We start from the raw sequence: 26,354 nt of genomic DNA, 5'->3' as shown, positions 1-26,354 counted from the left end.
TTTCCCCAAGAGCACCCAGTCCTTCTCCTTTCAATATTGACATAATTTAATCTGCCTATTGCTACCGCGCCCAATAAACATTCTAATGATCATAAAGAATAATTCATAAAGAATAATTCACATGTCACCTGCTGCTCAGATTTTTTTTATTTGCATAAGAGTGAAACGCAAGTGCAGGAACACCCTGGGAAATCTGGGAAAAGGTCAATGGTCAAAAGGTCAAAGGTGAAAAGCATCAGCAGTGGAAATCACTGGGGTGTCGTTGCTGTGGGGGCGGGGGGGGGGAGAGAGAGGGGAGAGTTTAGAGAGGCGGGGTTTGGGGGGAGCGTTCAGGGGGGCGGGGGGGGAGGGTTCAGGCGGGGTCGGGGCGGGCGGAGGAGCCGCAGCGAATCAGAAATCGGTGATCCGGCGGAAGGACCCCACGGCGGGCGAGGCCGCGCCCCAGTCGGCGTGCTGGCGGTACTCCCCGCGCTCCAGGAAGTACTGCCGCCCGCGGTAACTGGGCTGCTCGTAGAACACCCAGGCGCCGTCCAGCACCGCGCACGACTGCACCTCGCCGAACTTGAAGACGTCCTGCAGCGACGGGCAGTCCTCGCCGTGCTCCACCATCTGGCCGCCGAAGTTGGGCCTCTCGTAGAGCCTCAGCTTGTGAGAGCCTCCGTACACCTTCGAGAGGAAGCACAGAAAAAACACCCCGCGCGTGTGGGTTACCTCGCGATTTACTTATGGATTACGATGAACGAAAATGAGTTAGTGTCGTAAAATACCTGCATGTTGTTTATGGGGCAGTAAATATATATGTGAAATTTGGAAAAAATGCAACACTGAAAAGGTCATATCTTTGGTATCCATTAACCAAAGTCTTTGAAGCTCAAAACCACTCAGAACACAAACAGACCCTTGTTACTCCAAGGTCACGATGGGTTACGTAACACATTTTAAAGCCTCTGCTTTTAATCTGGTAATACTACGATCTAACACATTAAGATTACAGCAGTTTACTGCAGTGATTAAAAACGACCGTACTCATTCGCCTTTTATCTGACAAAATTATGATTAGGCTCGTATGCATAAAGACAACAAGTCTACTATGCCATTGAAATGACCATATACAGTTTGCACGGCCTCACTCAGGAGTGTATAACCCCATTAAACAGTTCAGGAAAGACCATTCCTTCTAAGCAACGCGTCTATTGTTTACACATCGATCATACCGCGCAGCACGTTACGAAAACAAGCCCTAAAATACAATAGACTTCAAATAAACACTGTCCTGCGGAAGGTCTTCTTGGCATGCATCCTTCACCGGTTTATGGGTATGGGAGAAGCGCTGCCAAAAAATGTCCCGTTCATCCCTCCTTATTCTGTGCCGGCTTTCCAGTGATTAATTCCCGGTGGCATTCCACTCTGTCTGTGCACATCGCTGCAAAATCCAGCCCTGCACTCTTTAGCGTCCAAATGCTCCACTAATCACAAACCCACAAAGAAACTGCCATTAAATGAAAGCAATTTAAAGAAGCCTCTGGTTATTTTTTGATTTGGTTGTTTCTGAATGCGTGCGCACCTTGCCCTTAAAATTAAAATATAAATGATTTCACATTCTATGCAGAATGCCCCATCCAACATTTAAATGTAAATATCCCAATTATGAAATACAGAATGTCCCATGCAGTGATACTAATAATGCATTGATCAGTTAAATTCTCTACTCGACTGCACACTACATTTAAGTCTGCATATTTCTGCATCGCCGGGACTCAAAACGATCCGTCCGCACAGTCGACATATTTGCACGACACAAAAAACACATTTCTCACAGCAATACGATTCGATCGACACGCGGAAGCGGGTATCAGGGAATCGTGGAAGTACAGGGCACACACATAATTTTCTTCCTGCCGTCGCTCAAGTGCGGGAGCTGCGCGCGGCTTACGTTTTTCACCAGCCGACAGGACTTTATGCTGTCGCTGAAGGCGGCCCACTGCTGGGGGTCGGGGTACTCGCCCCGGGTCAGGATGTACTGGTACCCCGTGTAGTTGGGCCGCTCGTACAGGACCCAGCAGCCCATCTCCACCCGGACGGAGTTACATCGGGAGAAGTAGGAATGCAGATCCGGGCAGTCGCTGCCGCACTCGTAGCAGCGGCCCTGGAAGTTCTTATCCTCGTAGAACACGATCTGGAGGGGAGCCGGAGACGCCGGGCGAGCGCGGGGAGAGGAAAAGAAAAACAAAAAAATGTTTTTAGCAAGGTTTCGCAAAAAAACAACGACGACGACGTTCTCTGCCTTAACCGCTGTGTCACTTTTGTATGTAAATATAAATCCAGAGCACTGTAAATTAATATATATTGCCTTTCTTTCTTTAATTAAAGTTGAATTAGCAGCAGCAATAAATAATAAACAATAGCTCCATAAAAGAGAAATGTCTTGAGAAATAAGGTACAAAATGCTTAAAATAAAATGACTTTCATTTCTACTCCTCTGATGTAATTTCTTTGTGTTTGAGTCTGCATAGCTTGCTCGTTTTAGAGTTTATTATGTCTGATCAGGTTACGGAGATCAGTTTTAATTGTGCGTGTTAATATCAAAGGCACGATTCCTCACAAAGCCCTTCTCGTAACTCTGCAATCTTACCTTCCCCATGTTTGATGCTGATCTCCTCCCCGCTCAGAGACGCAGAGATGAAGTTTATATGTGTTACCAGAATGTGCCAACAGAGGGAAAGCCATTGTTATCTAAATTACCCTGATTTGCATATCAGCGAAAATAGTTTTTGTTCAACTTTGATTTCCCTTTGTTCCTGTTTAATGACTCGATATCGAAGGAGTGCTGGAAGCTGCCAGCCCCCGGCCCGGCATTCCTCTACAGCACGATTTCACATCAGCTGCGCAATTCACTCTCATCTGTATTTGGATGCGATATTTGATTTCACACAGGCACACGTATTCAAATAGTTGTTGTTATTACTTGTGTCTCAGCTTTCATTTTTGCTTGTGTGCAGATTATAATAATATTTTTTCCGGCCATCTGCAATTGCATGCATGTACAAAATAAATTTCCAGTGTTTTGTCTTTTGCATTGGTTTGCTTTCAGAACTTCATGCATGTGTGAAATAATGGCATTTGGCAGATGCTCCAGATGCTCCAGAGCAACATACAGTTGATTAGACTAAGCAGGAGACAATCCTCCCCTGGAGCAATGCAGGGTTAAGGGCCTTGCTCAAGGGCCCAATGGTTGTGCAGATCTTATTGACAAACCACCAACCTTGCGGGTCCCAGTCGTGCACCTTAACCACTATGTTACAGGCTGCCACACTTGCAATTGCAGACACACACATTCTGCAAATATCAAATGTTATATTTTTGTTTTCAGACAGTGCCTAATTTAACATCACAGACAGAAGTTTGTCGTTGGGCATCACGTCTGTGTGCCCCATAGTGTGCTACACTGCGAAACATAAGAACCTGATGCTGCTTCATCTATGGCGGTCGCTGCTTCAGCAAAATGTGAAAGCAATAAAAATAATACTAACGTCCTCAGGACAAAAGTCACTGCAGGACAGGTTTTCCACTTTAAATAGATTGGTAAATGGACAGAATTTAGATAGCGCCTTTATCCAAGCACTCCACAATTCATGCTTCTCATTCACACATTCACACATTCACACACTCACACATTCACACATTCACACATTCACACATTCACACATTCACACACTCACACATTCACACATTCACACATTCACACACTCACTCGTGCACCAACGGCAATAGGCAGCCATGCAAGGCACCAGCCAGTTCAACGGGAGCAGTTCAGGGGTTAGGTGTCTTGCTCAAGGACACTTCGACACATCCAGGGAGGGATCAAACCGGCAAACTTCTGACTACCCGACAACCGTTCTTACCTCCCTAGCTGAAAGAAATATGGCTAAGCTCAATCACCCCAAAAAGGTAGACGCTGTATTATTTCCATAATTATCACTATTCATAGCTGTTGTGACCCCTCCGTGTAATCGGGAACACTGTATGTTGCTAATTTTCCAGCCTGATAATGGATTTCCCACAAGGGTAATGACATCACACATGCCAGTGCTGTACCATAATTAATGTTGTAGTTTCATTGGTGTCAGGTCAACATCGCATAGCGTCATGGCAACAGTCCTTTGTATAATCACTTGGTCCCATGACAAAAAGCATGGGCAGTTGCAGTTTGAGTATGGTTTTGAATAGGTATTTTTTCCTTATGCACTGACATGTTGCAAAATATTTTTTTCTTTGCTTTGTGAGGTTAAAGTGCAGTGTAGACTGTCACCATTAAGGGTGCAGGTATTTAAATACATATTGGGTGATCCGTGTAGGAATTATATCCATTTTTTATAAATAGTCTGATTAGTCCAGATTAAATCCTCCCCCCCGCCCCCCTGAACCCTCCCCCCAAACTCCACCTCTCTAAACTCTCCCCTCTCCCCACCCACAGCAACGACACCCCAGTAACTTCCATTGCTGTTTCTGATTAGTCCGGTGTATTTAATAGCTTCCTTAACACAGGTATGAGAAAGCTCTCAGTGTCTTGATTCTGGGCTTTTGATTGCCTTTGGATTCCATTACTGGCGTTTGTCAACATGAGGACCAGAGTTGTACCAATAACAGCCAAGGAAGCCATTATGAGACTGGGGCATAAGAAAACAACTATCAGAGATGCAGGCTGAACAATAGACTTGCCAAAATATATTATTTGGAACATCATCAAGAAGAAAGACAGCATTGCTGAACTCAAAAAATGCAAACAGGTGAGTAGGCCAAGGATGACCACTACACTTAATGACAGAAGAATTCTCACCATAATGCAGAAAAACCATCAAATACCATGTGCAACCGATGAGAAACATTCTTAAGCAGGCAGGTGTGGATATGTCAGCGACTACTGCCTGCAGAAGATTTCACAAACAGATATACACTGCAAGATGCAGACCACTAGTTAGAAGCCAAAACAGGATGGGCAGGTTATAATTTGCTGAGTAGTGCCTAAAAGAGCCAACAGAGTTCTGGAAAAAGATATTGGGGAAAGATAAGACCAAGAGTAATGGGAAGTGCATATGGTGGCTAAAATGAACTGGCCAAGAACCAAAGCACCCCATCATCTCTGAAACATACTGATGGACTTTTATAGATTGGACATATATGGCTGCCACTGGTGCTGGTTCACTTCACCGATAATGTAACTGCTGATAGCAGCAGCGGAATTAGTTCTGAAGTGTGCAGATGCATCTTATCTGCTCAAGTTCAATGAAATGCCTTCAAACTCATGCGATTGTGCTTCATTCCACAGCAAGGCACTAGTCCCAAGCATACACCAGTGCTCTGTTTCTTCTTAATGATGTTCCAAACAGTTTATTTTGGGAAGCCAATTGTTTGTCCTATGTCTCTGACTGTTTTCTTATTTCTCAGCCACGTAATCCTTCCCTTTTGGTGGCACAACTCTGGTTCTCATTCTGACGAATGCCAATAACAGACTCCAAAGGCAACCAAAAGCCTGGGATCAAGACTAAACACGGAGAGCTTTCTCATGCACTAAGGAAGCGATTGAATACACAAATAAAAATCAGCCAAGAAGCCAAATGTGCAATTATGTATGAAAAGGGATGTAATTCCTTCACAAATGAGTGACAGTCTGCACTGTAACCTCATATAAATTGTTTGTTTTTAAAACCAATGTGCAAGATGCGCAATATGCAGTCCAAATATTTATGGACTCCACTATATGTTGGTACCAGTCAATAGAAAATATAACAATCGAAATATAAAAATATAAGGTATTACCTCAGAGGAAATATAATACATAATACAAATTATTTTATTTAATTTATTTAATTTATTTAATTTATTTAATTTATTTAATTTATTTAATTTATTTTATTTATTTTATTTATTTTATTTATTTTATTTATTTCATTTCAATTAATTAATTTATGTTCCTAACCATGTGTCCAACAACCCCATGTAGATACATAACATTTAATATAATAACATATAATTAAATCCTAACCCTACTGCTAACCCTAACCCTAATCCTAACCCTAACCCTAACCTTAATCCTAACCCTTTATAATACAAATAGAGCCATTTTTTATGATGTTCAAAAACTGTATATCTAACAGTCCCATGTGGATACCCAATATGTGGAGCACACATCTGAAATATTTAAATAATTCCAATAGCATAAACCTAATCCTAACCCTCCTGCTAACCCTAAACCTAATCCTAACCCTGCTCATAACCCTAATGTAAAATTAACAAACATACTATTATTTTTGTTATGTTCTGCTGTTTTAACTGGTATTATTGTTTGGACTTTATAGGTAACCATTCCTGCAATATTCCCTTTGAATGAACCACAGTCAAGGGGCATCCGTTTAACCAGACGAGTGCATGGGAAGCATAATATACTGTCCTGTACTGCACGTCAACATTTGGGGAGCATATACTGTACTGGAATGTTCAGGAAACCACAAATTCTGAGCTACACTGGGGTGACAGCACCTGAGGAGATGATGAGTGAGTGATCTCCTAGCCTTCGGGGCAGAAAGGGTCAAAGTGACCTAATTTCTCACAGTTAGATGGTAGGCTGCCTTGCGTGACTGCTGTTCACCGCTGGTCTGTGAGTGTGTGTGAACGGGTGAATGAGAGGCACCAATTGTAAAGTACTTTGTGTAGCTGTAGTTGCTAGAAAAAGCACCCTGTGCATGCAGCCAATTTATAATGTCTATACAATAAAGCCTAAAAACAGAAAATTCTGTCCAGCATCAATCAGCTCCTCTCCTCATGAGAAAATTCTGAAAAATTCTGAAAAGTCAGAAAACTGCAGCCCTACTGCTCCGAGGGGTAACCCATGCTTATGTCAGCAAAACAGACAAGAAGATATGGTGAGAAACATCAAAAAAAAGTATTACTCATGGTTTCATTTAATGTACCTTTAACCAGCTAAAGCCTACTGTTAAACACAACACCTGTGGCTCTATTCAAAATTTCCAAAATCCATCTTTATTTCCTGAAAAAAGAACAGTGGTTTTCATTAAATATCTAAATTGGTTGCACACCAAAAACAATCAGAGCACCATGTTAATTAGTTCCCAGGTCAACTCTTCTCTTTGTCCAAAGCCAGGACAGTACGATTGAACTTAACAGCCTACGCTGTACAGCTGTACAGTACTGTCCTGCTTATTCATCAGTATGGGGAATTTAAATAACAAAAAGCCTGCCAACGGCCTATACAGTATAAAAGCTCCACCCGACCACAGAACATCAGGCAGAATCCCATCCCACCACAACATCAAACATGGGCAAGGTATGGACTGGAAAACAAATATTGAGTGAAATTTAAATTTAAATTTAATATGAATTGGGGTCAAAGAGAATTTGGCGCCTACCTTGAGGAACATTACAACCTCCAAAAATATTGTTAGTGGATAGTCGTGATCAGGTTTGTTGTTAGTCCATGTTTTGTCAGTAAAAGCGGAAAAGCATAGTGTTAGTTCCACTGCTCTGCAAAGGAGTTGTACGGCATAAACTAGTAGGAATGATGAAAGGTCAAATAGCTGAAAAGTCGTAGTTTGTGCAATTCAACTAGAATACCTGTCCTGAGCCTCTCTTGGCACACAGTTCATGGTTCATTTTCTAAAGGGAGGCTGAAGTTAGTTGTTTTTGTATAACAGTACAAAACATAGAAATAGCATTCTATGGAAAAAAAAAAAAGTGTCCTTCATCCATTAAGGTTTACTGCTGTTTCTGTTTTCTCAGGTCATCTTCTACGAGGACAGGAACTTTGGCGGTCGCCACTATGAGTGCAGCAGCGACTGTGCTGATTTCAGCTCCTATCTGAGCCGCTGTAGCTCCTGCAGGGTGGAGAGTGGCTGCTTCATGGTCTACGACCGTCCCAACTACATGGGCAACCAGTACTTCATGAGGAGGGGAGAGTACTCCGACTACTCCCGTATGGGCATGTTCGAGAACATCCGCTCCTGTCGCATGATCCCCATGGTAACTAATCTGTGTGTAGGAGTGTATGAAGGTTGCGACACTCATACCCCTCCGCCTGCTTGACCAGCTTGAGAATTCAGCTGTGACCTGCTTGACCCGCTTGAAAATTGAGGCCTGCTGGTCACAAGCTGGCCTAGCTGGGTATGAGCTGGTCAACCAGCTACCAGCTGTTTCAAAACATAGATTGAGCTGGTCAAAGCATGTGAAGCTGGGAGCTGGTCTGAACGGCTCAACCAGCTACTAGCTGTTTCAGTACCTAGATTGAGTTCATATGTTTCTGTTTTCTTCCTTATGATTCTCTATGATCTACTGTTTGGTAGGTTTTCATTTCCATAATTGGGCACACCTGATTATACTAATTAGCAGCTGAATAGATCTGTTCAACCCTGGTCTAGGGCCCTATTTTCAATTTCTATTTATTGACTTTAAATAAGTAAAATATATATTACAAATATTGTGATGTTACATTACAGCATGATTACATGTATATGCAGACTCAAGCCTTCAAAGTTCATAACAGTTCTGTAAATTAAAAAAGATATTATTATTTACAAGATGATTTATGATGTTAAATTCGTAAAATGTTCTGTGTTAACAGCACAGAGGAAACTACAGGATGAGGATCTACGAGAGGGAGAACTTCGGCGGTCAGATGCACGAGCTGATGGATGACTGCGACTCCTTCATGGAGCGTTACCGCATGTCCGACTGCCAGTCCTGCAACGTGATGGACGGCCACTGGCTGATGTATGAGCAGCCCCACTACAGAGGCAGGATGATGTACATGAGGCCTGGGGAGTACAGGAGCTTCAGAGATATGGGATACAGCAACATGAGATGGATGTCCATGAGGCGCATCACGGATAGCTGCTAAATTTACTGCCATTAATTTTGGGGATACCTCATGAAAATATAAAATAAAAAAGTAAACAACAAGCTTGATTGTAATTTCATTTTGTCCTGCAGAATGGATTACCATAAACACAGTGAACAGCACATACATACATAGCATGAACATTTTAAATAGCTCAGTACAGTAACTTTACAGCATTTCAACCCCAACATTTGCATGTATGTTCAAAAATGTTACCACACGTGGCTACACATGTTGACTCAAGTACTTAATGCAACATTGGGCTCAATTGAATGAAGACAGCTTTGCTACAATTTATAGGCTACGATTAGCTGTAGGCTAGCTATAGCAGCAGTTTTGAAGAGTACATGTCTCGCTAGCTTAACTCGCTAGCATAATGTATGTGCTGAAAATTGGAGCAGGGGCAAAGCGATTACATCTTTTAGGGCTTATTTCTTGGCTTTATAAATGTGCAATAAACATTTGTAAAAGTTGCGAAACATCAGCGTAGTTGTGTAGTCACTTACAGTGGGAGCAATAATTATTTGATCCCTTGCTGATTTTGTAGGTTTACCCACTCCTCTTTCCAGATCCTCTCCAAATCCTTAAGGTTCCGAGGCTGTCACTTGGCAACTCGAAGCTTCAGCTCCTTCCACAGATTTCCGATGAGATTTAGGTCTGGAGACTGGCTAGGCCACTCCAGGACCTTAATATGCTTCTTTTTGAGCCACTCCTTTGTTGCCTTGGCCGTATGTTTTGGGTCATTGTCATGTTGGAAGACCCATCCACGACCCATTTCCAGTGCTCTCACTGAGAGAAGGAGGTTGTTTCCTGTTACATGGCCCCATTCATCCTCCCCTAGATACGGTGAAATCGTCCTGTCCCCTTAGCTGAGAAACACCCCCAAAGCATAAGGTTTCTACCTCTATGCTTCACAGTGGGGATGGTGTTCTTGGGGTTGTACTCAGCATTTCTCTTCCTCCAAACACGGCGAGTGGAGTTAATGCCAAATAGCTCTATTTTGGTCTCATCTGACCACATCACCTTCTCCCAAACCTCCTCTGGATCATCCAGGTGTTCTTTGGCAAACTTCAGACGGGCCTGTAGGATTTTAATCCTTCACAGTGTAGTGTGTTACTGATGGTTCTCTTCGTGACTGTGGTCCCAACTGCCTTCAGGTCATTAACAAGCTCCTCCTGTGTAGTACTGGGCTGATCCCTGACCTTTCTCATGATCATTGATATCCCACGAGGCGAGATCTTGCGTGGAGCCCTAGACCGAGGGAGATTGGTGGTGACTTTGTGTTTCTTCCATTTTCTAATAACTGCTCCAACAGTTGTTAACTTCTCACCAAGCTGCTTGCTTATTTTCTTGTCGCCCATCCCAGCCTTGTGCAGGTCTACAATTTTGTCCCTGATGTCCTTAGACAGCTCCTTTGTCTTGGCCATGGTGGAAACGTTGGAATCTCATTGATTGTGTGGACAGGTGTCTTTTATACAGCTACATAACGATGTAACGAGTTGACACAGGTGTTTTGGGTAATGAGTTGAGATTAGGAGTGCTTCTTAATGGAAAACTAACTGATCTTTGGGAGCCAGAATTGTTGCTGATTGGTAGGGGATCAAATACATATTTCATGCAAAAATACGATAATAAATATATAAAATTTATATGATGTTGTTATTGTGGATTATTTTGTGTTATTCTGTCTCTCAATGTTAAAATGTACCTATGATTAAAATTCTACACAGTTCCGTTCTTTGTAAGTGGGCAAACCTACAAAATCAGCAAGGGATCAAATAATTATTGCTCCCACTGTACTTAAGACCAGACTATGCACTTTTTGGACAACCCTGCTGAAAAAAACACTGCTCAAGCTATGTTTTGAAACAGCTGGTAGCTGTTGACCAGCTAACAGCTCAGAGAAGCTATCAGCACTAACTGGTTGGCCAGCTCATACGCAGCTAGACCAGCTTTGTGACCAGTTTGGCCATGCTGGTTGACCAGCTCATACCCAGGTAGACCAGCTTTGTGACCAGTTTGGCCATGCTGGTTGACCAGCTCATACCCAGGTAGACCAGGTTTGTGACCAGTTTGGCCATGCTGGTTGACCAGCTCATACCCAGCTAGACCAGCTTTATGACCAGTTTGGTCATGATGGTTGACCAGCTCATACCCAGGTAGACCAGCTTTGTGACCAGTTTGGCCATGCTGGTTGACCAGCTCATACCCAGGTAGACCAGCTTTGTGACCAGTTTGGCCATGCTGGTTGACCAGCTCATACCCAGGTAGACCAGGTTTGTGACCAGTTTGGCCATGTTGGTTGACCAGCTCATACCCAGGTAGACCAGCTTTATGACCAGTTTGGCTATGCTGGTTGACCAGCTCATACCCAGCTAGACCAGCTTTGTGACCAGTTTGGCCATGCTGGTTGACGAGATCATACCCAGCTAGACCAATTTTCAAGTTGGCCATGCTGGTTGACCAGCTCATACCCAGGTAGACCAGGTTTGTGACCAGTTTGGCCATGTTGGTTGACCAGCTCATACCCAGGTAGACCAGCTTTGTGACCAGTTTGGCCATGCTGGTTGACCAGCTCATACCCAGGTAGACCAGCTTTGTAAACAGTTTGGCCATGCTGGTTGACAAGATCATACCCAGCCAGACCAATTTTCAAGTTGGCCAAGTTGGTATTACTAGATTCTACAGCAGGGTGACACATAGCATTTTAATGCACAGACTCGATTTTTACCTTCTGGGTTCCAGTCGTGTACCTGAGCCACTAGGCTACAGGCCTCCCTGTGCACCTCCTGACATGCCTGGAACACCTCTGAAGAGAGGCACCCAGGGGACATCTTATCCAATGCCCAAACCTCCTCACCCTATCAAGGAGTGTATGCCATATGGGGGTGACGTTAGGTCAGAAGGTAAGATCAGACATTTGGCAGTCGGACGGTCGCCAGTTCAATCCCCTGCCCTGGGTGTGTCGAAGAGTCCCTGAGCAAGACTCCTAACCCCCAATTGCTCCTGATGAGCTGGTTGGTGCCTAGCATGACGGCCTTCTGCCATTGATCTGTGTGTGGGAATTGGTGAACGAGTACAAGCTTTTTGGATAAAAGCACCATAAAAATGCAGGCCATTTACCATCGCCCCACCACCGTGCAGAGCAAACCCATTTTGGCCGCTTGTATTCATAGTCTTGCTCTTTCAGTCACTACCTATAGCTCATGACTATAGGTGAGAGAAGGTATGAAGATCGAAAGGTGAATCAAGAGTTTTAACTTTTGGCTCAACTCCCTCTTCACTGTCACTGTTCAGTACAATGCCTACACTGTTGTGGATACAGTGCCTACACAGTAGTCGATCTCCTGATCCCCTTTCCTCTCACTAGTGAACAAGACCCTGAGATACTTGAACTCTTCTATCTGGGGCAGTTGCACCCTCTTGCACCAACAAGACAAGACACGGACAGCCATTTTGAAGTTGGATCTGCTTAAAGGTAAAACCAATCCTTTTTCTTTTTAAGTGTCATCACTCATACCATAGAACAATTTCATGGGAATTTTGTTGTTTGTTTGCAGTGGATTTAAACGGGAACCCATGCTATGGCTCATGGACATGTAACATTACTGTAAAATGATATTTCCTGGTGGAACTGTCAACTAGATGTTTAATTTGCACAGGCAAAATTAATTCAGTAAATCAGAGAGTCAGCATTGTAACATTTAAAAAAGGTTTTATTCAGAAGGTCCTGTTCCTTCAAACAGTAAGAGCATTTAATAACAGGAGTCCATGATGCGCCTCATGGACATCCATCTCATGTTGCTGTGTCCCATATCTCTGAAGCTCCTGTACTCCCCGGGCCTCATGTACATCATCCTGCCTCTGTAGTGGGGCTGCTCGTACATCAGCCAGTGGCCGTCCATCACGTGGCAGGACTGGCAGTCGGACATGCGGTAACGCTCCATGAAGGAGTCGCAGTCATCCATACACTCGTGCATCTGGCCTCCGAAGTTCTCCCTCTCGTAGATCCTCATCCTGTAGTTTCCTCTGTACTGTTTAGGGATTCAGTAGGGGTTAGTATTTGTGAGTAAAAGAGGTAAGTATTGATGAAACAGAAGGCACTTAACCCTTTAAGGAGAAAGATCACAGATATGTGATTAGAATGTTCTTAACTGAACATTCTATTGCTGATGCAACAATCACAACTATGGCAATTAGAATAAATGGAGTTCTAGAACACTGACGTGGAATGTCTATAAGAACCAATAAAAACCTACTCTTTAAAGGGTTCAAGAAGTGACAGGGCTAAGTGAATAAGCTCAACAAGTGTCAAATATAGCCATGCTTACCATGGGGATCATACGGCAGGACCTGAAGCAGTCGCTCATGCCCATACGGGAGTAGTCGGAGTACTCTCCCCTCCTCAGGAAGTACTGGTTGCCCATGTAGTTGGAGCGGTCGTAGACCATGAAGCAGCCGCTCTCCACCCTGCAGGAGTTGCAGCGGCTCAGGTAGGAGCTGAAGTCGGCACAGTCGCTACTGCACTCATAGTGGCGACCGCCAAAGTTCCTGTCCTCGTAGAAGATGACCTAGAGACAGAAATTAACAACAAACACAAATCAATTCTGACTATTGACGACATTGAGAGCAACATCTAAGCCGAGTCTAGTTCTGTTCACCAATATGTCCCATTCAGCATGATAATTCAACATTCCTAACACTTTTCTTGTTATAAATAAACTGAATTTACCCCATTCTGCTCCTTACCAAACTAACATCAGCCCAGTGCACTGTATATATAAAAAATATACATCATATATATATACATATATAATATACATCATATAAATAACATCTGCTATGAAATTCTTATTCTATATATGTATATATATATATATATATATATATATATGTTTAAGAAGACTCTTGTTTAACCCATAGAGTAACTGTAGAGTAATGTGAGTCCACTTACTCTGCCCATGGTCATTTTTGCTTTGGCTCAGAGCTGCGCTACAGAACTAGGATGATCTGCTGAGGCTTTTATACTTGGTTGGACGACCATAGGACCAGTGGACATATTGTTCCGAACCCCTGACTCATCAGGGCATACTATTAGGCAAAGCAGACAGCAAAGGGTTATGGGGAAATGTATAGATCATTCACCGTAAGGAGCCAATAAGTCCGACGTTCCAGCAATTAAAAAATATAAAGGCTTTCTGGTCTGCATCGTATTCATATTGCAGACAACATTTTCAATTCCATTTGAACAATATTTCAGAGTCTGAGAATTTTTATTTTTTATTCATGAGTTGAAACAAAAAAAAAAAAAAAAAACAAAGAAAGTAAGAGGATATAGATATGTCAATCCATTGCCGTAAGCTAGCATTGTCTCTACAGCAGACCTGGGTCAAATACGTAATTTTTTTGGATTCAAATACTTTTCAGTGTACGATTGATCTTGCCTGATGCAGTTGAGCCAGCCAAGAGGCCCAGCTGAGTGTTTGCAGAGCCAGTGACACTGGGACAATAGCCCTCTGGGAATTGATGTATGGGCTGATAGTTTTTGTTTGATTATTTTACGATAAGGAGATGAATATCAGGTGAGGAATGTAGCACAACCACTTATGAACATTTCAATGTTATGCCAATAACCTAGCTAAAATGCTACAGTTTCATAAAAATGAAACTTTTTTTTATCAATAGTTGAACTTGCATCCTACCTGCAGTGGTCCACATTGCAATTTTGCTAGCAAATGAATGCTGTTAGCTTGCTACGGTTTTAAACGTGTGTTTCATAGTTTGTACTTGGAGTCAAAAGTAACATTAGCTGTACTTTGTTGAGGAAATATTTTTTGTCTCTTTTCCTCCTCGTCCCTTTTACATGGGTGAAGTTGTTTTGGCAGCAATGATGTTGAAGAAATATTCAGACTCAGTAGTTGCTCATTACAAATCTTTAGTTTAAAATAAAACAGATTAATCTGGGGAGTCTGTGTGCTCCAGGGAACTTCCAGAGCTTCCAGAGACCAGAGAATTCCAAAGTAACAGTAGGAAGTATCCTAGTCTTTATACATTATAGCTAACCAGTCAATTGTCATATAACATCACATTGTCTCTCTTAACCCGCCTCACTCTGAGCTGAGCTGTCTTAACCTTTCGCCTATATAATGATGCAGGCAAATTGGGCTGGTGATCACGAACTCAAAACATTTCTCTGCAAAGACCCACATTGCTTGAACAGCATCACTCAGTCAAAACAGGCCGTATCCAACGCCATGGTTTTTAAACACCTGATTAAGTGTTCTCTGCACTTTCATTAAACAAACTGTACATTCCAGCTCAATGTGTTTTAACAGACACACAGTTCTAATTGCTCAAGACTTATTCATTTTAACATAATCAATAATGATTCTTCAAACATTATGGCTTATCATTGTAGTACTATACAGCATTTGAAATATAGTATATAGATATGTAGTAACATTTAGGAAAGGGTATTTTTGCACATGATTCTCTATTCTAACCATTTCACAGTTTTAATGAAAGTATTTCAATCGAACTTCATCATTCCTGGTTTTCAATAAGGGCACTTTGATCAAACTTCAACAACTTCTATTATACTTAAGCAATGTACAATGACCTTTTTTTGTAAAGACAAAAAAGCGAATATGGGTTGGAGTGCTGACCTTTGGCTAGAATCAACACAGATCAGGCAAGGCTATCTGGCTAGGTTGAGCTAACTTTTTTACTAAGCTCAAACAAATACTGAAAACTAAATGCCCAAGTATCATAGAAGTTAATGTTACTTTTGACTCCAGGCTACATACAGGCTGTATCAAAAGTATAAAACCATAGACAGCATCCACTGACTAGCAAAATGCTAATGAGGAATGCAACAGTTGCAAGTAAAAAACAATATTGATAAAGTATGAACAGATTATTATGACACTGCCGCATTTTATCTAGGTCATTGGCATAACATTTTTATGTTTCTGAGTGCTTGTGTAACAAGTCTCACTGGATAATCAAACATATCAACTGTAAAGTATGATAAATGAACACATTATTATGACATATTTTATCAGTTATTGGCATGATATTGAAATGTGTATGAGATCATGAGTGCTTCTCATCTGATATCCATCTCAATGATCAAACATATACCAATGAGCTGTCACTCTGGTAGCATATAAAACATAAACATACTGTGCAATATGTTATGCTAACTACTGTATGTTTTCAGCAGTAGCCTAATTTAGGTAATGGCTAGGCCTACATTACATTACATTACATTGTGGCTGTAAAAGCAGTGTCTTCAGCCTTGGAAGAATTTAAGAAGCATACATGTTAATTCAGTTTAACAATTTATGAAAGTACAAATGCACTTATATTTACAATTAATTGTGTTAGGTTGTCACGGACTGTTCTGTAAAACTGCATCCAAATACCCGGACCCGGTGGAGTCCGCCATGCATCTGAATTGCTTTAAAGTGTTTCGAATTTTCTCTGTTCCTCTACATTACCGGGAGAACAATATGGAAACAAGCCTTTACCTCTGAATGTATTCAAACAACAAATAATGAGCCTTTGGAGTCCAGCTTTTGAAAAAGCAGCACGGTACAGCACGGACCATGTGCCTCGATGAGTCAGGGTTTTCGCACAATGGCACCAGAGAGGCGTTGGGGGTTAAGGTGGGTATAAATGTGATGGCCTGGGCGGCCAAACAGCATCGAAGCTCTCTGAGACAAGAACAACCACCACCATGGGCAGGGTAAGACCAGTCATTCAGTATCTACCGTTGAGTTGCTGGTCACTTGGCCAGATTTGTGGGCACTCTTCAAATAGAGGTTACCCATAATCCCCAGTGGCACTGTGGATGGCTTTTCTGGTTCAGTTTCAATATGCCTTTTCCTGTTTGTGAGCATGTAATTTTTAATTGAGAAAAAAAATATCACAATGAAGAATTTATGAAGAGCAACATATTAACTGCAACATGTGTATCTTAATTTGGGTGTGAGATGTGAACTTTGGGTTTCAGTCGCTTAAAAGCTGGTCAGTGTTGGCTAAAGCAGTATTGATTTGACACCGCTGACCATGGGAGTTCAGATATAGTTCTCTTCCTGCATTCATTTAAATTACCTGTGATCCTAGAGTACTATGATAGCTATTTAATTGACACACTGCAGGAAAAGCCAAGAATTCTAAATTGGCCATATTTCTCTACAGGTCATCTTCTACGAGGACAGGAACTTTGGCGGTCGCCACTACGAGTGCAGCAGCGACTGTGCCGATTTCAGCTCCTACCTGAGCCGCTGCCACTCCTGCAGGGTGGAGAGCGGCTGCTTCATGGTCTACGACCGTCCCAACTACATGGGCAACCAGTACTACATGAGGAGGGGAGAGTACTCCGACTACTCCCGTATGGGCATGTTCGAGAACATCCGCTCCTGTCGCATGATCCCCATGGTAGGTTTTGACCCGGTGATGCCAAAAATGTCAAGTCAAATAACCCTTTCCTCTTGACTACTGAAATTTGACCACTGGGCCAGTCCAGAGCATGCATTCACTTATTCTTGTGAAGGAATCTCATCAGCATTTCTTAAATACTCCTTACCCCTTTAAGGCGTGAGGTGATTAGAAATATGTGACTAGAATACATGTGAGAATCTTAAATGAACATTCTAACAAACATTCCAGAAAAACTAGTCCATCTACTGATCATGTGATCTGTATCCAAGCTGTATCGTGATAAATAAATGTTGTCTCTTTGACTTTTGTTCACCATCAGTACAGAGGAAACTACAGGATGAGGATCTACGAGAGGGAGAACTTCGGTGGTCAGATGAACGAGATGATGGATGACTGCGACTCCATCATGGATCGTTACCGCATGTCCGACTGCCAGTCCTGCAACGTGATGGACGGCCACTGGCTGATGTACGAGCAGCCCCACTACAGAGGCAGGATGATGTACATGAGGCCCGGGGAGTACAGGAGCTTCAGAGAGATGGGATACAGCAACATGAGATGGATGTCCATGAGGCGCATCATGGACTCCTGTTAAATTCATGTCCCAACACTGGAAACAATAAATACTTTATTTTAAATTCTTGAATATTGTCTGATTCATTGTATTGAGTATTTACTGGGAATGTTGCTCCAATTGGGAAAACATTGTCCAGCAAGGAGTATTTAGCCCTTCACAGTGTGTTATTTTTTCCACTTAGAAAGAGAATTTCCAAATATTTCAATTAGTTCCACAACATTAGGCATACGTTCCCACAGTCCAAACAGCCACTTTCATATCCAGAAAAAATGGGTCACAGTAGAACTGTAGAGCCACACTTTGGGGCCCAAATGCAGATGAAGCGCTGGTTCTGATCGCAGTGATAACCCTCCCACCTCCGCTTTCCAGGCACAAGTCCTGAGAAGAGCAATATCACCCATGTTGAACCTCACAGCACAGTACAGACTCTACTGGCCATCCGTGTGCATCCAGTTGACCTGCACTAGCAGACGATGCAATGGACAGCCAGTCTGGAAACTGCATCGAATTTGTATGCAGAGGAGAACTGCATTACTACATTGACTACTCAGGCGCCTTGACCCTTTAATGTTCTGCTCGCCTGTTTGGTCAAGCTCATCCATTGCTTCTTTCTTGGTGAGGACATTAAGTGTACAGACTCCATGCCACTACGCCATGGAACCCCTACCGTTGGCAGGTACAGGTAGAAAATGGAAGCACTCATTTCAAAAGTCACCTTCAATGGCTTCCTTATTGCAGGCATGAGAGTTTTCAGTATCGAGTCTTGATTCTGTGATTCTTGCTTACATACGGAGTCTGTTATTGGGTTTAAGAGATACAAACCAAAGTCAAAACCTTAGACTTACTAAAATCAAATGTTTGGAACATGATTAAGAGAACTGGTAAGCTCAGTAATCTCTGCAATTCATGACCAAATAATTATCACGATAATGAAGAAAAACCCCCAAACACCCGTCTGCCAGATCGGAAAACAGTGAGGTGGCAGGTGTGGATGTGTCAGTGACTGCTGTGTGCAGATGACTTCACAAACAAATACAGATGCTGCACTGCTAGATGCAAACCACTAGTGAGCTGCAAAAACAGGATGGCCAGGTTACTGCCTTCTAAAGAAGTATCTAAAAGAGCCTGAAAAGTTCTGGACAGATCTGTCCACAAGACCACAATATACTAACCTTACATCAAAAGGCTTTTTCCACAAAGGTAAACAATTCTCAAAATCATAAGTTCAGGTGCATATAAATGTGATGATTTTTCAGATGATTCTGCTGAATGATTCAAACAAAATGTATGTAAATGAACTCCACTCATTGTAGACCAACTGTAATTTCCTGTGTGAGTTTTATTTATGCTAGACAATATAATAAAGAAGCAGTTTCTTTGGGACAATCCTGCTGATGGTAATACTCATAATAGCAATATTTCCAGAGGAGGGGACAGCATTTGAATACTTCCTCCTGACCATAATTACAATCCATCCAGTTAGGGCCAGTTCTATGGATTGAGGACATTGGCTGTTGCCTATAGCACCATTTGTTTGGGGGGGGGGGGGGGGGGGGGCATCAATCCAAATCCAAACACCCCATTTAGCGATCTTGTCAAGGTCAGAAGTGAGGCTCCAGTCATCCCTACAACCACTCCCCATGATCACCACAGTAGCCCACTGATGATTTACCTGGGGCCTGGGAAATCAGGAGCTTCACATAGAGACGGGGTTCATGTCAACCTGCAAATCATGTCATTGTGGTGTCTAATGGAAATCTGTTGATCAATGGGAAATAAATATATGCCCTTTTAAGTGCTCTGATATCTTCTGATTCATTTCATTCAGTTTTAAGATGTACAGACGGGTGACAAATTAAAAGACAAACCAACATAATGAGTCTTAGTAAGGTGTTGGGCCACCAAGTGCCACCAGAACAGGTTCAATGTGCCTTCTCATAGATTCTACAAGTCTCTGGTACTCTACTGAAGGGATGCAACACCATTCTTCTAGAAGACATTCCCTCTTTTGGTGTTTTGATGATGGTGGCGGTGGAGGGTGCTATTTAAGATGTCAGACCAAAAGTTTCCATAGGTGTTCAACTGGGTTGAGATCTGGTGACTGCCAAGGCCATAGCATATGTATCACATAATTTACATACTCATCAAGCCATTCAGTGACCCCTAGTGCCCTGTGGATGGGGACATTGTCATCCTGGAAGACACCACTCCCATCAGGATAGAAATGTTTCATCATAGGATAAAGGTGATCACTCAGAATAGCTTTGTATTGATTTGCAGTGACACTTCCCTCTAAAAGGACCCAAGTGGTCCCAAACCATGCACCCCACAGCATAACAGAGTCACCAGGCACCCTCACTAAGAGAAGTTATGTTGGTTTTTCCTTTAATCTGTCTGCATCTGCCCAAACCAGGAACACTACCACAAATCCATCAAATTTACTCAGCCACCATCAACAATCATCCATGGCTAGGATCAGTCCATGGTATCACATTATGATGGCCATTCTAACTGTAGTGATTTTGAGAGAATATTATTTCCTTTACTTTAGTTGAAATCCCAATAAAAAACAACCCATGTTGGCCTGGTCAAAGCTCCAGTGCCTGGTTGGTGTTTAGGTCTATCAAGTTCTTAATGATGTTCCGAACAGTTTATTTTGGTAAGCCGATTGTTCTGCCTGTGTCTCTATATTCTCAGAATGGTTTCCTTGAGTTTCCTAGGCACAACTATCGTCCTAATGTTGACAAATGCCAATAAGAGACTCCAAATGCAATCAAAAGCCTAGAATCAAGACCAGATATGGAAAACTGTGTTATACCTATGCTAAAGAAGTGATTGACCATGCCTGACTAATTCGACGCCTGTGAAGCCATTTGTCTGAAATTCTGTGGCACCCAGAAGTGAAAGGACTATGTATAAAAAACACTACACGGCGAAACCAAAATTAATTACGATTAAAGCTGAAAAAATTTGTACTTTAACAAAATGTGAATTAGCTGAATGTGAATCAAAAATTGTGGCGTACAGAGCCAAATCAAGAAAAAATATGTATTCGACCAAAGAATTAGAGAGCTCATTGTATATGCAGAAAGTTCTGTCTTTGTGCTCTGTAAAAAAAAAACAATATAGATGCATCTGCACAGTGTGCTTCTACCTGACAGCGGCGCATGACGGCAGAGAATAACCCTTCAAAGGCCATACTGTCGTGTGGCCCTGCTCCCTGTTGCTGAGTCAGGCTTTTACACAAAGGGAGGCCCAGGTGCTTTGGTTTCAGCGAGGTATAAAAGTCAGGTGTAATGCTGGGTGTAGGACAGTCAAGCGGCAGAGCAGCTCCGAGGGCTATTAATCGCAATCATGACCATGGGCAGGGTAAGTTCAGATTCGAGTGGTTTAATATGAAAGAATAGCCACCCATACATACAGAGTAACTAGCTTGTGCTATTTTCTATATGTAGTAGTAGTAGTAGGTACTTTATTGTCCCCGTGGGGAAATTAGTTTTCGGTAGAAAATCATTGTTGGTGGTGTTACATAAAAACAGGCACAGCACATAGAGACAGACATATAACATCGACAGATCAGATCTGAAGTCCAAAATTAATAAAAATTATATAAATATGTATTGTGTTGGCTGGGGCCAGACTATGTGTTGGAAAACTATTACTGGATTTATAACTGTGAACTTTTCTTTCTGTAGATCATCTTCTACGAGGACAGGAACTTCCAGGGCCGGTCCTACGAGACCAGCAGCGACTGCTCTGAGCTCAACTCCTACCTGAACCGATGCCACTCGTGCAGGGTGGAGAGCGGCTGCTTCATGGTCTACGACCGCTCCAACTACATGGGCAACCAGTACTTCCTGAGGAGGGGAGAGTACTCTGACTACTCCCGTATGGGCATGAGCGACTGCTTCAGGTCCTGCCGTATGATCCCCATGGTAAGCATGGCTATATTAGACGCTTGGTGAGCTTATTCACTTAGCCCTGTCACTTCACGAACCCTTTAAAGAGTAGGTTTTTATTGGAATCTTTTTCTTATAGAACACATCTGTGTTCTAGAACTCAATTTCTTCTAATTGCCATTGTTGTGATTGTTACATCAGCAATAGAATATTCAGTTAAGAACATTCTACTGCAGCCACAAAACTGAGATCTTTCTCCTTAAAGGGTTACGTGCCTTCTGTTTCATCAATACTTACCTCTTTTACTCTGAAATACTAACCCCTACTGTATCCCTAAACAGTACAGAGGAAACTACAGGATGAGGATCTACGAGAGGGAGAACTTCGGTGGTCAGATGCACGAGTGTATGGATGACTGCGACTCCTTCATGGAGCGTTACCGCATGTCCGACTGCCAGTCCTGCCACGTGATGGACGGCCACTGGCTGATGTACGAGCAGCCCCACTACAGAGGCAGGATGATGTACATGAGGCCCGGGGAATACAGGAGCTTCAGAGATATGGGATACAGCAACATGAGATGGATGTCCATGAGGCGCATCATGGATTCATGTTATTAAAAGCTTTTACTGTTTGAAGGAACAGTAGCTTCCAAATAAAATCATTTTGTAAATTTTACAATGCTGGCTCTCTCATTTACTATCATATAAAACGTGTGCCATCAAAACACCACGAAAAACACAGCCATTAAAAAGTCAAGAAAATGAGTTGAAAGTGCTCAAAATAGAAATAACTTATTTCACATCTCTTGATCATATCAGAGGAACGGTTTAACCATACCTTGTGTTTACTCTAAGGCAGGGGTGTGCAACTCTGGTCCTCGAAGGCTTGTCTGCCTACTGGTTTTTGTTCCAACCAATTATCTTTTTTGCTGACAGCTCTATAAATTACCCTGGTTCAAGCCTGTACTTGAGCACATTAAAATCATCAGGACACACTTGCAACTGTAGCCAATACTCATACACATGTCAGATAAGATATGATTGAGTCAATGAAATAATTAAGACCAGAGATTGGCACAAGATCCTGAAACGGATCGGCCCTTGTTGTGCACCCCTGCTCTTAGGCAGGCTACAGCAGAGAAACTCCAGTCTGGCCCGGGAGTCCAGTAGAGCGCCAGGTTTTCATTCTTCCCTTTTAATCTGGACCGGGTTAAACCTGGGACACCGGATGAGTTAAATCTCCGGCCAATCCGTGGCTTTGATCAAGCAATTCACTTTCAGGCAGAACAGGAATAGCAGCAGCACAGTACTACTGGCCAGATTTGAGTGTCCCCGGGATATAACATCAGAGGAGCCTGCGGCAAAATGACAGCATGGAGATTATCATATTGGCGTAGTCGCAGTTTTACAGCAACAAAGACCTCGATATTCAGAAACGTCCCAGAATTTAAAAAAACTAAATGCATACCTATTTTAGGGTTGTAATATGGTTCATGGTTTTACATGGACGGTATATGAATCTCATTGGATAGTGCTTCTAAATTGTTACTTCTCGGGATCATAAACTCGTTGACCACAACTGTGCAAAATCTGAGGGTGATATGCAGACCCACTAAAGATCCACAGTATGAGGCAAAATGTCAGCAGTGTACCTCCTTTAGTGTCTCCAGATTTCATGAAACTCAAATGAAACATCATTTCTAAGTCGGAATTACCATCTTTTTATCAGTATTGGGTCTAAGTTATCTAGAGGTCCAAAAACCAATCCAAAATCTCATCAAAATGCTTTTAGCTATTATAGAGCATATACACAAAATTGTATTGTGACATACTGTGGTATACATACCTAAATATCCATCCATCCATCCATCCATTATCTGAACCCGCTTATCCTGATCAGGGTCGCAGGGGGCTGGAGCCTATCCCAGCATACATTGGGCGAAAGGCAGGAATACACCCTGGACAGGTCGCCAGTCTATCGCAGGGCACACACACCATTCACTCACACACTCATACCTACGGGCAATTTAGACTCTCCAATCAGCCTAACGTGCATGTCTTTGGACTGTGGGAGGAAACCGGAGTACCCGGAGGAAACCCACGCAGACACGGGGAGAACATGCAAACTCCGCACAGAGAGGCCCCGGCCGACGGGGATTCGAACCCAGGACCTCCTTGCTGTGAGGCGGCAGTGCTACCCACTGCACCATCGGTGCCGCCATACCTAAATATGTAATAATTTATTCTTGTACATATGTAATCTTTTGATGAGTGGGAATGGGACATCATTTTGCTAATTTTACTGTTCATGATCACTCCGAGAGAGAATCTGTATGAATCTAGCACATATCCACACACAGTAGATATGAATGAGAATTGCCCATGCCCTAGGCGACAAGTATAGCCATTATTGTATATATAAATACAATAAAATTACAATAAAATAATAGCCCTCCATCAGAAAAAATGCTTTTCAGGCTTCACAGTAAACCAGAATATCAAAGATAAGACTGTGCCACCTAAGAATGCTCACACTACAGTATGTGAAATACCTTCATTAGACAACAGTGCAAACCTCTTGAAAGACATTCATTTTCACTGTGAGTGGTATGGAAGCAGGCGACTATGAGCCAATACATGAACACTGCCCAGGGTACGCTAACATTACATTATTGGCATTTGGCAGACGCTCTTATCCATAGCGACGTACAGTTGATTAGACTAAGCGGGAGACAATCCTCCCCTGGAGAAATGCAGGGTTAAGGGCCTTGCTCAAGGGCCCAACGGCTGTGCAGATTGTGGCTACACCGGGATTAGAACCACCGACCTTGCATGCCCCGGTCCTTTACCTTAACCACTATGCTACAGGGCGACCGCTAACAATGCTCCTATACTAATAGCTAGCTACCCTACAATACAAATATTCTGAGCATTATTAGCAAAGGCTAACAGTTGTCTATTACGGCCCATGCAAATATCACAATATCAGAAATATGACAAAAAACGTAAATAATTGAAATGTTACAAGCAGTAATGCGTACATCTTCCCCATGTTGGTATCAATTCTACACATCATGCCTCCTTCTCCTCTTCTCACCCAGTCCCCAAATCCATGTCAGTATGGCAAAAATGTGGCTAAATTAGTCAAATCTTCCAAAACCCGAAGGGAAACAACAAATGCACCTCAATTACCCTTGTACCTATATTACTGCTTAACATTATGGTTGACTGTGCAGCACTGCTGAAGCAACCTTTTATGCTTGTTGTTTGTGGCCTTCAATCACTGTTAGAAGTCCAATGAGATATGCCATACACCATTGGAAAGCTTATATTGTCCTCTATAGTGCCTCAATAGTGTTACCATATCACATAGGTATAATATCCAAAGTGCTAGAAAATTTTTTTAGTAACATGTTGCGGTTTTTGGGGCTTGTTAGGTCCATAGTTATTATTGCTTAATGGCACAATCTACCTTGTAAATGTCGCTATACTATAAGCTTTTCCCCCTGAATATTTCCCATCATCCCATTCAGAAACAATGGATACTACGCAATCCATTCTCCTCTTCCAAGAGCAGTCATTTCTTGCCAGAATTGGACGATAAATTGTTTTAATCGTGAAGTGACCTCATGTCACTCGCATGCCACGCTCAGACATCTGGCTAACTTGCAGACCGAGAATATCAGCAAAGATGGCAGGGAAAACTCAGCTCCAGTTCCATTCGTATCAGTGTGATGCAGGCTTCTCTCATCTAACTGCAACCAAAACAAAGTGCAAATATAGGAATAGGCCAGATGAGGAAAGTCCTGGGGTCAGAAAGCAAATGTCCTGCTATGTGTTTCTTCCACCCATGAACCCAGCCAGAAGATTTCGGTACTTCTACATCCTAGCTGAAAAATTGTGCTCAGTAGCAAACCCAGGTGATTGGAACATAGTACTACAGAGAACTTTCACTTTCTGAACCAGGATTTCCCACCTCTGAAATAGACTTGATGAGTGTCCCTTCAGTCTGTTCTTCCTCAGATTGAGTGACTAGTTGTGAAAAATCAGGCACATTTATCTCATTAGGCCACATTGATTCGACAACAAGATGAGAATATGATTGAAAAAAAGAAAATGATGTTTGGCCAGTGTTGTTTCTGTAACTTTGCTGTGACATGTTGACAGTGTTTTAATGACATAAAATATGGAATGAATGCTCTGTTTCTGTAAGATTTATCCTGCTTACGCATAGATACCATGGTGCATAAACAGGCCAAAATATTTCATTACTACATCAAAAAATTGTATATACCAAAGATTTTTCTTTCATTTTTCAAAAGGAAATATTCAGACAGGTGCAATGCAAGTTTATTTATTCTGTAAACTACATTGTTGTGACTTCAAATAGCCATATGGTGTAGAATGTTCCCTTTTCTCTGCAATTCAAGAGGAACAATATAGACATGGGCCTCACTGCACACAGGCACCAGTGAAGAATAAAGACCCTATAGAGACAATGTGGACTGTGCCATACAGCC

The 26,354-nt window shown here is 42.4% G+C and overlaps 5 protein-coding genes across 9 annotated transcripts; 3 read left to right on the top strand and 2 right to left on the bottom strand.

The window, feature by feature from the left end:
* Positions 1-390: 390 nt before the first annotated feature.
* Positions 391-2,641, bottom strand: LOC133123397 (gamma-crystallin M2-like). 3 transcript variants are annotated; one of them, XM_061233851.1, is made up of 3 exons: positions 2,633-2,641; positions 1,930-2,176; positions 391-656 (listed from the first exon to the last, which is right to left on the bottom strand). In XM_061233851.1, the coding sequence occupies exons 1-3, from the start codon at positions 2,639-2,641 to the stop codon at positions 391-393; spliced, it is 522 nt and encodes a 173-aa protein (XP_061089835.1). The 3 variants fall into 3 exon arrangements, with proteins under 3 accessions (XP_061089835.1, XP_061089834.1, XP_061089837.1); XM_061233850.1 differs by having other exon boundaries at positions 391-666; positions 1,934-2,176; XM_061233853.1 differs by having other exon boundaries at positions 391-666; positions 1,943-2,176.
* A 2,136-nt stretch (positions 2,642-4,777) lies between these two features.
* On the top strand, positions 4,778-8,908 carry LOC133123672 (gamma-crystallin M3-like). The gene is made up of 4 exons (XM_061234151.1): positions 4,778-4,787; positions 7,296-7,342; positions 7,795-8,034; positions 8,633-8,908. The coding sequence occupies exons 1-4, from the start codon at positions 4,778-4,780 to the stop codon at positions 8,906-8,908; spliced, it is 573 nt and encodes a 190-aa protein (XP_061090135.1).
* Positions 8,909-12,663: 3,755 nt separating this feature from the next.
* Positions 12,664-13,877, bottom strand: LOC133123398 (gamma-crystallin M3-like). The gene is made up of 3 exons (XM_061233854.1): positions 13,863-13,877; positions 13,240-13,479; positions 12,664-12,942 (listed from the first exon to the last, which is right to left on the bottom strand). Exons 1-3 carry the CDS (start codon positions 13,875-13,877, stop codon positions 12,664-12,666), a joined length of 534 nt encoding a protein of 177 aa, XP_061089838.1.
* Positions 13,878-16,649: 2,772 nt separating this feature from the next.
* LOC133123399 (gamma-crystallin M3-like) lies at positions 16,650-17,951 on the top strand. Its single transcript, XM_061233855.1, has 3 exons — positions 16,650-16,658; positions 17,114-17,353; positions 17,676-17,951. Exons 1-3 carry the CDS (start codon positions 16,650-16,652, stop codon positions 17,949-17,951), a joined length of 525 nt encoding a protein of 174 aa, XP_061089839.1.
* A 3,064-nt stretch (positions 17,952-21,015) lies between these two features.
* On the top strand, positions 21,016-22,452 carry LOC133124925 (gamma-crystallin M3-like). Of its 3 annotated transcripts, none has more exons than XM_061236503.1 (3): positions 21,016-21,024; positions 21,629-21,868; positions 22,174-22,452. In XM_061236503.1, exons 1-3 carry the CDS (start codon positions 21,016-21,018, stop codon positions 22,450-22,452), a joined length of 528 nt encoding a protein of 175 aa, XP_061092487.1. The 3 variants fall into 3 exon arrangements, with proteins under 3 accessions (XP_061092487.1, XP_061092485.1, XP_061092486.1); XM_061236501.1 differs by lacking the exon at positions 21,016-21,024 and adding an exon at positions 21,101-21,127; XM_061236502.1 differs by lacking the exon at positions 21,016-21,024 and adding an exon at positions 21,288-21,302.
* Positions 22,453-26,354: the final 3,902 nt, after the last annotated feature.

Source organism: Conger conger, chromosome 3, assembly GCF_963514075.1.
Source record: "Conger conger chromosome 3, fConCon1.1, whole genome shotgun sequence".
NCBI classification, from domain to species: domain Eukaryota; kingdom Metazoa; phylum Chordata; class Actinopteri; order Anguilliformes; family Congridae; genus Conger; species Conger conger.
Note: the sequence above shows the minus strand (reverse complement) of the source record. Positions and strands in the feature narration are given on the sequence as shown.